Genomic DNA, 13,684 nt, shown 5'->3' with positions numbered 1-13,684 from the left:
AAAAAAAAACCAAAAAAAAAAAAAAAAAAAAAAAAAAGCTCATGAGTGAGATAATACAAGGAGGTTCAGAGGAGACATGACTGAGATGTAAGAGTCTTAACCCAGTGAATTAATCCCCTGATAGGAAGTAACTGAGTGGTAACTGAAGTGGTAGGGTATGGTTGAAGAAGGTGGGATTAGGGTGTGGCCTTCAGGTATATATTTGTATCTGGCAAGTGGAGATCTGTTTCTCTATTTCCTTATCACCATGATATAAGCTGCTTTCCTCTGCCACCCTCTCTTACCATGAGGTTCAACCTCACCTGGAGCCCTGAGGAATGGAGCCACCCTTCTATGGACTAAGACCTCTGTAACTGTGAGTCTTCAAATAAACTTTTCCTCCTCTACAGTTGTTCTGGTGGAGTCTTTAAGTTGCAGCAGTAGAATAACTGACTAAAACAAATGCCAAGAAAAGTTGTACAGTTCACATGTGGTAGCACACACCTGTAATCCCAGGTCTACAGGGAAGCTGAGACAGAAGGATCACAAGTTTGAGGCCAAGGATAGCAAGTACCTGTCTCAAAATAAAATTAAAAGGGGCAGGGATGTAGCTTAGTAGTAGAGCACCTGTCTAACATGTGTGAATTCTCTGGGTTCAATCCCCAGTACTATAAAACAAAAGAAAAAACTGTACAAGGTAAGTTTCTCTAATCCAAAAATCTAAAATATGAAATTCTCCAAAATCCAAAAGTTTTTGATCACCAACTGATGTCACAAGGGGAAAATGCCACATCTGATTCTATATTGGGTCTTAGTCACAACACAGACACACTAAAAATATTGTAAAAAATTACCTTCAGAGTTTGTGTATAAAATGTATATATGAAACATAAATTAATTTTATGTTTAGACTTGGGTCTTATCCCCCAAATAATTTATTATGTATATGAAAATATTCTAAAACCTGAGAAAATATAAACACTTCTGGTCCCAAGCATTTTGGATAAGGGACACATAACCTATATGAGAAAAAGATGTATTCTTTTTTCGGGGGTGGGTACTGGAGAGTGAACTCAGGAACACTCTGCCTTCAGCCCGATTTTGTATTTTATTTACAGACAGGGTCTCACTGAGTTGCTTAGTGCCTCACTTTTGCTGAGGCTGTCTTTGAACTCACAATCCTCCTATAATTTTTTTATATAAAGAAAGTGATCAACTCTTCTGATTAAGCTGATTAATCCATTTGACAAATGTTATATCTAAAAAATGTACCAGGGGGATAAAAATTCCAGTCAAAGAAAACATTCCTATCAATATATATATTTGATTTTGATCAAATAGCAAAAAAAAAAGGATGCTTTTCTGCCTCTACACAGAGAAGAGGAAGAGTAAGTGAATGCTACTTTCAACCTCTAACAAATAGTATGTTAAAAATATAATTCCTGACTTCAAGGAAATTTTAGTCTAGAGAAAAAGAGTTATCATTACATCAAATAATTCAGAAAAACGAATTTCCAAAGTATCTTTTTTTCTGAGATGTTTCCCATCTCCTTTAATTTTTTAAAATCACTTTTTCTATCTTAATGGAAATAAAGAATAAAATAAGGATGATAAATAACAATGTTTAAAATTTAAGCTAAAGTCCAGGTAAAATATTAAATTTTGCTACAGTTTAAAAGATTTTAAAAGGTAATGTAATTTTTAATCATTAGAATGATTTATAAGTGAAGTCCTCTAATATAGAACAATAGAAATCAGCATATAGACAAATAAATAGCACTATTGGTAAAAGGATTTGGTCACTTAAAAGAAGAGAGAAAAAAAGAAAAAAAATAACTAAAGCAAATAGCAGGCACTTGTTAAAATGTAGGGAACTGACCTATGTATGACCTGATCACAGTTTAAATATTGAGGGTGAAAATTTATTGTTTATATGGAAATGGAAGCAGCTCAGAAACCACTGTTATTTCTGTTTTAAATAAAGATGATGTTTCTGTACCACCAGCTACTCAGAATTCACTGAGTGAAGATCTAGTTGATAGGAGATAATTACCTCTTCCCAACAGGAGATGAAGTATTTCTTACTCTGCAGATACCTCTGATGAATGGTCTTGGGACTATGAGACCAAGATGGCATGCCAAGATCAGGTTCATTTTTTAATGATCTCTAAACACTTGATTTTTTACTTTTTTGCTACTTATATGTAGGAAAATGTTCACCTTAAAATATACAGAAGCATACACTGATAGCCATTTTGCTTTTAATCTTCCAGGGATAACAGGGTGATTATACCCAGAAACCAGGCCATCAACAGCATTAGAAAATGATGGGTGCAGGATGTTTCACAGTCATTTCAATTTCAAGCATTTTTCAGTTTTGAAGAATTCTATCAGTTCCTTCTTTACCCCCTGAAAACTATCCTATCTTGCCATTCCTTATCAGTCAATGATGCTCCTGTTCCTACCTATTTCAGTGCTTTCACCTATTGAAAAGACCTGGTCAATTCTGTTTTCCCAAATTCTCTCAAATTTTGTCTATTCACTTCAAAACAACCTGTCATATACTTTCATACTTCTCAATGGTACCATGGTCCTCTTATTCTAAATGGTCTCTGTGCTTGCAAATGTTTCAAATACTAGTACAGTTCATATAAAATATACATTTTAGATTAATATCACATAAAACACCATTCTCATCATGTCCCTCTTACATGGAAAAACCTTTCAAAAGCTATTAATGACTTCAAAATAGAAAAAAAAATGCTTATAGTATATTAAGCAGAAAAAAATCAAAAGTAAATAGATTATTTCCTTACTAATATGTAAGACTGCATAGGTATACTAGTAAGAACTAGAACAGGATACCAAAAAAATTGACATTTAATTTGAGAGAGGCATTTGCCACTATTTCCTATCCGTGGTTATAATTATGTTTGTAAAACATAAATAATATCTTTCAAAAAGATATTATTCTGAAAAACATAAATAATATCTTACTGCTTATGCACCATAAACCTCTGTAATCTAGCTCCCAAGCCCATCTTTCCATCTTATCTTCCAACCCTCCTTTTCACAAAATCTAAAGCTCCAAATTGTAGCACTTCATTCTCATTTGGATTCCCGGCCTTCTCTTGACCATAAGATAACTGTTCATAATGTATTCTCCAGCAGGTATGTTCTTTTCCTTCATTTCTCTGTGTCCAAATTCTACCTATAATTTACAGTTCAGTTCAAATGATATATCTCTATAAAACCATCACTGAGTCTCCTTCAGTAAACATTTTAAAACTCCAATAATTATTTTTATCTATTTCTTTCCTATTAAATGTAGCATGTTCATAATTGTACTGTAGTTTTGTGTATGTGTATAAAAGGTAGCCCAGCCCCTCTTGGGGAAAGTATCTTGTTTTAGCCTCCTTTGTATTCTACTCAAGGTATAACTATATCTTTCTAAATAAATGAGCAATTAATTTCAAAAAGCAAAGGACTATGAAGACTAAAAACAATAATTCTTACTCTTATCTTTACTATGATTTTCCTTCTTTTTCTTTCACTACCTAAGTTTATATCCTAACCTAATCTTCTTACCTGGAGATAGGTTATTCTCCGCTGGACCAGCTCTGTCAGATCTTTGGCCTCTTTTTCCCGCCAATCACCTGCTCCATCTGTTTGACTGAGGTAGTATAGATCTGTCATTATAGACCTGTGAAAGCAAATGACATTCGAGTGCTAACTTATTTGTACTTCATCACTGGATTATACAAAGCCATAAGAAGAGGGTCAAATTCTTCATAAAGACTTAGTCTCACAATGAACCTGGTACTCATCTTTTTTTTTTTCTATCAAGGCTGTGAAATTCAAATATTAGTCTCTACCATTCAAGATTCAACTCTATAATAAATGTTTAATGTTAAAAAAAAAGCCTTTTTATTTTTTTCTAAGACAGTCCATTGCATTGGTTCCCTCCTGGGTCAAAGTACTATAGTATCTGGGAGAAGCAGATTCCCAGAGAAAATAAATAGGTAGGTTAACATATTGGAGACAAAAGAGATTGGTGTTAGTATTTGACTAATATAAATTTGTTTTCTGTGCTATCTTTTCATGACTCTTCTTAAGTTTTTTCTTCCTACTTAGGTACTCTGAATGGTTATACAAAGATCAGAAGAAAATATCAACACACCTCTTAAATGATGGTCTAAAGAGCCAAGGATTAGCAACTTTTTTCTTCAAAACTCTTGATAGTAAGTATTTTAGGTTTTGTGGGCATCTGCTGCTGCTTTTCAGCAGAAAAGTTGTACTGACAATAAATGAATGGCTGTGGCTGTTAAAAAAAAACTTTACTAACAAAAACAGGCAATAAGTCAGAGTTGGCCCTTGACCATTATTTATGAATCCCTGGTCTAAACTAATGAAATTATTAAGATACTTTGCCACTCCATAGCATCAACAATTTCTATTATAACATGCTAGATTTCCTGAAGGATAAACTAAAATCCCCAGTAAACTAATAAGAGAAACTTCAGGGCTGGAATAGATAGTTTTAAATTACATTGCATTAAATAAAAGTAAAGACCTACATGCCCCATAAAGAAGAGTAAAAGCAAATAATCAAACATCACATCACCAGCATCACATTTGGCTTTCCTTCTCCTTCTTCTTTCCTAAACAACTATCATCTTATAATATACAATATCATTTACTTCTTTATCTTTCATCCCCTACTAGAATTTAGGTTCCAAGAAGCAGGTATTAACCTCTTACTTGGGCCAGACACCTATTCTAAGTACTTTATATCATTTAATTCTCACAACTATCTTATAAATTAGTAACCTAAAGCACTGAGAGTGAAATAATTTGTTCAAATTACAAAACTCACAAGTGCCAGAGTAGGAACTGAAACCCACAAAATGTGATCTTAAAGCTCAGACTTGTATCTACAGCACTAACAAATATGAAAGAGGTTCAGAGTACAATAATATAGATGCTCTTCAATGTAAATATTCAAAATTAGAAAGTCTGAGTCAGGGGGAAAAGCTTGGAAAGCCAGATAGACGGATTTCTCAATTTTGGCTCTACCTCTTAATTAACGTTTGTTTACTGAAAAAGTTATTTTTACATATCTGAGATTTACTTCATCCTAAAATAAAAATCACCAAAAATGTATGAATATAACCTTTTAAAAAAGGAATTAATGATAATACATATAAACTAGTAATGCATGGAGTAATAGCTATGTCTTTTTCTTTTTTTCTTTCTTTCTATGTCTCCTTCCTTCCTCCCTCTCTCCCTTCCTTCTTTCTTTCTTTTTAATGACAATGGCTCTCAGAGAGTTGTGTCAGAGCTTTTGCCTGATGTCTGAAGAACATCAACTAGTAATTCTACTACTAAGAGGAAGGATCCATTGGTTGAGTAATACATAATCCTAAAGACCAGTCATAAAAATGATCCAACATCTAGTTCTGTATGAGACCCTAAAGAAAGGAATTGCTTGATCAATCAGAAGGAAACCAACCCTCAACAACTATCATTTATCTATGAGGATGTGACATAGTCTCAGTATTCTTTTATTCCTGGTTCTTAACTACATGCTAACAAAACAATGGCAGTCCACAGTACAGTCTTACTATAACAGAAAACAATTTGAACTATGAATGACTACACAGAGAACACTTGATAATTGCCCCATTTGAATAAAGTAATGCTAATAATAACAAAGTGAAAATTAAAAATCTCAGCTGTAGTTCAGAGTATTCAGTCTAAATTAATAGTGGAATAGCTTTTAACATACTTTGGAACAACAGGGTCATTTGTGAAACATTTTAGACATTTGTTTGTGTCAACATTAACTAGGCATAGAACACTTTATGGCTTAGCTATTTTCATTTTCACCATTTTGGAACATGGCAAGACTCTAAAACATGATATTTTATCTATTTTTATATTTGTTATTCTCACCTAAGTTTCAAAACATTTTCTTTTTATACAAAAGAAATTTTATACTGCCTCCTTTACATATTAGCCTTACACACTAAGTAAGAGTTTCAAATTTAAATTTTTTATTGGATTATAAAACTAAGCCTCTTCTAGATTACTGTATAGCCTACAGTAGTCTTTATAGTTTCTGAAGAAAAGTTACCACCTGCTATGGCTTTGGTTTCAGTATGGTCTGAGTGCCCTCCAGGGTCTATTATGATTAAAGCCTTGGTCTCCAGGGTAACAGACATTGCTGTGTAGTGAAAATTTCGGGGGGAGAGGTTATTAGAAGGAGGTCTTTAGGTCTTTGAGGGAGTGCCCTCAAAAAAGAGATTTTGTGACACCAATCTTTGACTACGTTTGGCAACGTGAACTCTTCCACACATGCACACCTCTGCCAAGATATGATTACAGCTGGAAGGTTCTTGGTTAAAATTGTGCCAATACAGACACAATGCCCTAAAAATGCAAGTTAAATAAATCTCATTTTTATAAACGTAACCATTTCAGGTATTTCATTATAGTAATGAATACACCACTAATACACCACCCACAGGAAGTCGTGAGTAGATCATGGAAACATAAGAGAAATCTTTAGAGTGCTACAGGATTCAGCTGAAAATTTATTTAAAATATTTTGTCAGTTTTATAAATCTCTTTCTCATCACCCTCATCGCACTCTTTGTTCCTTATATTTCATAGATTTCATCATACACAAATATGGTCATTAATATTTTCCCTACCTATCAAATAGGAGTGGTCACAAAACTTGTTGCAAGTCTTAACTTTAAATGGCAGTATTATTTCTGAAGATATAGCACACAGTGATAAATAACTACTCTATCAGAAAATGCCTGTTGAAGGAAACAAGGAAATTCAACATGTTCTGCTTGACTTTACATTAAATTAAAACATGTGTGCACACTCACACCACATGTGTACACACACACATGTGGAATCAATCTAAGAACTCATGAATGGATTAATGGATAAAAAATGGCATATATACACAATAAAATACTATTCAGGCACAAAAAATAAAATTATGTCATTAATAGCAAAATGGGTGGAACTAGAGGATATTATATTAAGTAAAATAAGACAAATATAGAAAGATAGATGCCACATATTTTTCTCTCATACATGCAAGTTAAAAGGAAAGTCAACTTACATTACACATAGACTAGCAATTGAGAGAGACGGGGAAAGTGGGGACAGGATGGACAAAGGGAGGCTGGATTTAATCAGTGTATGCTACATGCATGTATTGAAATATCACATAAACCCCATTAATATTTGAAATTAATACATGTTAATCATAAATAAATAATTTTTATGAAATGCAGTTGGGTCTTCATACAAGACACTCTACTTTCACAGTTCACTAAAAGCAAACTTGATTTTTAAATATGTTTTTTTCTTGGCCTCCCCACTGGGGACCACATAAAGAAGACAAGTCCAGGAAACAACCTTAAATTCAAACCAGTTCTTCATTGCCTGAGTAATATCTGAGTAATATCCAGCAAACTTTTTTTTACAAAATTCTTTTTGGTTATGATACAACATCAGGATACACCTTGACATAATCACAAAAGCATGGAACCTGCTCTGATTCAGTCCCCAACACTTCTGCCCTCCAATCCACCAAATCTCTCTTCAATCTATTTACAGTTTATATTTATTTTTAATCAGTGTCCTGTGGATACCCCTGATGTGGGACCCACCGTGCCACATCCATGCATGTACGTGTGAAAGTTCAGTCAGATTCATCCACTGCTCTTTTTTTCCATCCCTTCTTCTTCTTCCTCAATCCCATTCATCTACTCTACTATTTTTTAATCTATTTTGATGAAATTCACTCTCTACTTTTTTTCCTTTCTGTCTCTTTCTTGTTTGTTTGTTTGTTTTTTTTTTAAATCCCCTCCCCTTCCACATATCAAGGAAAACATTTGACCTTTGACTTTTTTTGGACTGGACTATCCTGCAAACTTTATTTTTTTGGCCAAAGACATGAGGATAATCAAATTATAAAGTTTCAGTTGTGGTCCATTATAGGTGACTCCAAAATATTTTGCAGAAGCCCTGGGTTTTCAGTGATTTCACCCTGAAACCTAATCTCTTAGAGAAGTTCCCCAAACTGGTAATCTTGTTGTCTTACTTTTGACTGAAGCTACCAGGAGATACCTCAAATTTACCAGGCAATAAATTTGAGGCCCTGGTATGAAGCCACATCAAGGTTTAGGATATGCAAACCCAAGCAAGGTACCAGAAAATAGTGCTGGTCGACTGAGGATAGAGTACAGATATCTGAAGACAGAAAACAGAACAGAATTTATGACTTTTAACAAGCCAATTATGACAGGCATCAAAATCTTCATTTCAGAAGCAGATTATGCTTATGTTCTTTGTATTTTCTAGTAATTTATTTTTCTATTTTAATAGTTACAAAATTCTTTCGTTTTTTAGTGGGCAGGGGAGGTGGGTTCTGTCTCAACTATGGCACGGAGGAATGAACCACAAGGGGGAGTTTTGTTTACATCTGATTCAAATGTTAATGATACAAGTTCCCTTGAGGACCAGCACAGAGATGTATCACATTTCACCATACGATCAGTGCTATCGCAAATTCACACCATTCCAAGCATTTTAATTTTTGCACCAAAGATAGTTTAGTGATAAATGACTTTTAAGTAATACTGACACAAAACTTCTTAAAATCTTCACATAATGGTCATACTCCCCCCCCCCCTCTTTTTGGCTGAAAAAATATTGGTATAATTCAAGCAAGAAAAACTTCAAGGTAAAGGAATTAACATAACACAGTCTAATCCATGGGTAAATCTGGATCATGGGCAAGAAAAATTTTGTCCAAGGTTACTTTTTCTTTGGTTTGCTCTTTGGGGATAAATATGCAGTGCAAAGGATAAAAACATGAGCAGGAGATAGGGATGAGTTAATCTCCTACTGTTTCCCTTGTTATCTCCAAGAAGAAATTTTAGGATATCTCTATCTTGACAGCTGACCTAGCTGGGACATAGGTTCTAGACCTTAAAATCCTTCCTACTGAGCACTTAGCCAGTTTCCCCTTATCTCTGCCAGTCCTGGAAAGTCTCAAAGTTTTCTATTTATATTTACTTACAAATTGCCCTTATGTAGGTCTAACCACAGCCTACTAAAATCTATAATGTATTAAGCACTGTGGGAAGTATTTATATATTTATATATTTCCTTCATTTAATCGTCATATTGCTCTGCTACAAGAATTATTTCCCCTTGTGTAGAAGAAAAAAAATAAACCTCAGAGTATTTTGCAATTAAGAGAAAGAATTTTGGAGTAAAACAGCTCTTATATAAGTTATCTAATTTCTCCAGGCCTAAGAATAACCTTAGTTATAATAGAAGAAATACAGTAGTCCCTTTTACCCATAGCAGACTATTCAAAGACCCCCAGTGGATGCCTGAAACTATAGGTAGTACTGTTCCCTCCCATACACATATATCTATGATAAAGTTTACAAGTTAGGCATAGTAAGAGATTAATATTGTTGTGGTTTGGATGTGAGGTATCCCCAAAAGCTCATGTGTGAGAACAATGCAAGAAGGTTTAGAGGAGAAATGATTGCTTTATGAGAGCCTTAACCCAACCAGTGAACTAATCCCTTGATGGGGATTCAGTGTTATCTGAAGGCAGGTAGGATATGGCTAGAGAAGGTGGGCATTGGGGGTGTGTCTTTGGGGTACATATTTTGTATTTGGTGAGTGGAGTCTCTCTCTTGCTCCTGATCATCATGTAAGCCACTTCTTTCCACCACACTCTTCTGCCCTGATGTTCTGCCTCATCTCAAACCCATGGGAATAGAGCTGGAGGTCTATGGACTGAGACCTCTGAAACTGTGAGCCTCCAAATAAACTCTTCCTCCTCTACAATTGTCCTGGTCGGGTCTTTTATCACAGCAGTGAAAAAGCTGACTAAAACAAATATCACTAATCACTAATCTTGCACTTTGGGGCTATTAATAAACACAACAAGGGTAACGTGAACACAAGCACTGCAATACTGCAACCATCCATCTGATAACCGAGAAAGTGACAAATAGGAGGGTGGCATATAAAGCATGGATATGCTAGACAAAGGGATGATTCACATCTTAGGAGAATGGCATGTGATTCCATCATGGTACCTAGAATGAATGTACATTTTTTAAAACTCATGAACTATTTATTTTTGGAATTTTCTATTTAATGTTTTCAGAAGGTAGTTGCCAATGGGTAACTCATTGTGGAAAGCAAAATAGTGGATATAAGGGACTACTGTAATATTGCTATGTCATAGAGTTATTGTGCTGGATAAATAAGCAATGAATAAAGGGTCTTTATCAAGTGATGGGCATGAAGGAAATACTTAGTGATTATTTTTAATGCCAAAACCATTCTTGAGTTTGGAAACCACTCCCACACAAGATGTGTGGTGAGGGCAGATAAAACAGAATCAAGGCTACTAGACAAGGCATGCTTTCCACCTAGAGAGATTCTTCTTTTAAAACAAACTTTATTATTGAGAAAAGTATTCTCTTAAGATAGAGAATCATCATCTAGTTGATAAAGACTAAGCAATAAACAGGATAAATACAACTTCATATGAAAATGTCTAGTACCACTTGAAAAATATACCTAGATTCCTTAGTTGAAAGACAATTATGCAAGGAAAAAAGTCCCAAATTTAAGAGGATCCACATTACAGTTTAATAAAAGTCTCAATAAAATCATATCTCATTCCTCAGATAACTTGGAATAGAACCACCATTTGACCCAGGAATCCCACTCCTTGATATACATATGCAAAGGACTTAAAATCATCATACTAGAGTGACACAGCCACATCAATATTTATAGCAGCACAATTCACAAAGCTAAGCTATGGAACCTATCTAGATGCCCTTCAACAGACAAATGGATAAAAAAGGGATACACACACACACACACACACACACACACACTCAATGGAATATTATTCAGCCAAAAAGAAGAATGAAATGATGGCATTTGCTGGTAAATGGATGGAACTGGAGACCATCCACAGAGACCATTATGCTAAGTAAAATAAGCCAATCCCCCAAAACCAAAGGCTGAATGTTCTCTCTGATATGAGGGTGCTAATACACAATAAGGGGGTAGAGAAAGAAGAATGGAAGTTCACTGGATTAGACAAAGGGGAATGAGGGAAGGGAGAAGAGATTGGAGTAGGAAAGACAGTAGAATGAATTGGACATAAATTTCTTATGTCCATATATGAATACATGACCAGTGTAACTCCATATCATGTACAACCACAAGAATGAGAAGTCATACCCCATGTATATATAATATGTCAAAATACATTCTACTATCATGTATATCTAAAAAGAATTAAAAAACAAAAAAAAATCATCTCAAAGAACTTAAGATCTCCCCCGCCGTGTGTGTATGTGTATGTGTGTGTATGTGTGTGTGTGTGTGTATGAGAGAGAGAGAGAGAGAGAGAGAGAGAGAGAGAGAGAGAGAGAGAGAAATAAAACACAAATAAGATGTGAAGGTTCACAAAACTTAACTTTTTAAGAGTGGAAATGTAAATTCTTGGACCTTTCAAAGTATCTGTGTTCCAAAGATATTGAAAAATTAAGTCACTGGGCCAAAACATCTATGATTAGAAAATCTAACAAATTTATAAACTATTAACCTATCAATCTTTCCCTATAATCAGTTAGATAATGCTTGCTCCTTATCTGATTCAAAGTCCTCTTCATGATAGTTTTTTTTGCACATCTGCAAATGGCTAATCACTATGATTAGTTATAAGCATCATTCACCATTTGGGAGCACATCAAACCTTAGCTTTAGCAAAGTTGCCTTATAAATTACTGATAATGAGACAATTCAGACTAGGCAAGGGAAATAAAATTGCTGTTTCACCACACTGTTTTGCCAAAGGTTTCAGTCAACTTAGTTGAGACATAGTTCATTGGCTCTGTGAGCCTTCCTGAAATTTAATAATTGCTATAACTTAAAAGCAAAAAGAAGCAACTCTGATAACTATTTCATGAACTGGTGTCTGGCAACATGAAGATGACAAAAGAAACAATTAAGTTAAATAGGTCTCTGTGGTAACCTGAAATTATGATATGACAAAAACACATAGAGGTTAAGATACAAATCTAAACCCCCATAAATTCAAGCGCTGAATCTACAATGCTAAATAAATAATAAAATACTGACTGAAATAATTGCTGTGTAATACTTATTTTTCTAACTATTTCAAAGATGGAAGCTGAGGCCAATTCATTTCAATGGTATCAAAAGCAGTGGTAAATTTGACTGTTACTATGAAATACGGTCATATGCAATTACTAGAATAGAATCAATTAAAAATCTAGTGATACTAATTTTTGAGACCAGTATAGCAAATAATAATTAATATGCTACTCTGCCATTATTTATTATATCATCAACTCCTTTAAATTCTTAAAAATCCTATTAAAGCTTTTAAAAGACAAGAAGTATTACTAATTACTATCAGTTGATTGCCCAACTGTGGTAGAAGGCAAAGATTGGCTCTATTAGTTATTAGCATCCAAGTAATAGGTTAAACAGGTAAAGAGTGTTTTGCTAAAAATCTTAAGTGAACTTGAATCCTAGATCTAAACATACAATATTTGGTCCCCCGGTATTTAGAGTAATGAACAATGGGAGCCATATTCCAAAAAACAAAACAATGCTCTCATCATAGGGAATAAAGAAAAGACTTTACTCATATCTTGTTTACCACTGATCCCTGGGTGAGAGGTCCACCAATTGTGAACCCAACTATGAACCCTAAAACAGTCCTGTAACTTGACTTGTGGTCTAAGAGCAATTTTGTCTGGTCCTGCCCAGAGAAACTTCTATCCTGTGTCCCTGGATCAGCCCGGCAGATCTTGGTCCTACACCAAGCAGTTCCACAATACAGCTATGTAACTCAGCACTAGTCCATTTCAGCTGGAATCTGAGAGCAGTCTTACCCACCCAACAATTCATCATAAACTATAATTAAGTGTAACAGATTAAATTCTCCAAACAAAAGACCCAGTTTGGTTAAACAGATAAGATCCAACACTGGGTTGCAAATAAGAAATTCACTTTTTAGCTTGTAAGACACACACAAGCTAAAAAAGAAGGAATGAAAAAAAGGGGGAAGTGAAGGGACGATAACCAAACAGGGATAAGGATGACTATATTTACATCAGACAAAAAAGATTTAGCCAAAATTTGTCACAAGAGACAAAGAAGGACACTGCATAATAAAAAGGTTAAATTCATAAAAAGGATACAACAATTATAAATACATATACATCCCAAATAGTAGCATGAAGCCAAATAAAGCAAATATTAACAGAACTAAAGGAAAAAATAGATAGCAATACAAAAATGGCAGGGTTTCAATATTCTATTTTCAATAATGCATACATGACCCAGATAGAAAAATCAATGAGGGAACAGTAGACTTGAATAACACTGAGGACCAAATGCACCTGACAAACTTATAGAATGTTTTAGCCAATAATAGCATAAAACAGATCCTTTCCAACCATACATGAAACATTCTCCAGGACAGATTATATGTTGTGCCACAGAATAAATCTTAACAAATTTAATAAGATTAAAATCACAACAGATATATTTTCTTTTTTTTTTTTTTTTTTTTTTTTTTTTTTTTTTT

At 34.3% G+C, this 13,684-nt stretch overlaps 1 protein-coding gene across 4 annotated transcripts in view; it reads right to left on the bottom strand.

The window, feature by feature from the left end:
* Fut8 (fucosyltransferase 8) overlaps nt 1-13,684 on the bottom strand; it is a 295,897-nt gene that overhangs the window by 89,786 nt on the left and 192,427 nt on the right. For all 4 annotated transcript variants that reach the window (XM_048798521.1, XM_015490234.2, XM_048798520.1 and 1 more), the window contains one exon: nt 3,568-3,682. In XM_048798521.1, coding sequence (XP_048654478.1) covers nt 3,568-3,682 — 115 coding nt within the window. The remainder of the gene's footprint in view (nt 1-3,567; nt 3,683-13,684) is intronic.

The sequence above is a fragment of the Marmota marmota genome, unplaced genomic scaffold, assembly GCF_001458135.2.
Source record: "Marmota marmota marmota unplaced genomic scaffold, marMar, whole genome shotgun sequence".
In the NCBI taxonomy this organism is placed as follows: Eukaryota; Metazoa; Chordata; class Mammalia; order Rodentia; family Sciuridae; genus Marmota; species Marmota marmota.
This window is presented reverse-complemented; position numbering and strand designations above follow the sequence as displayed.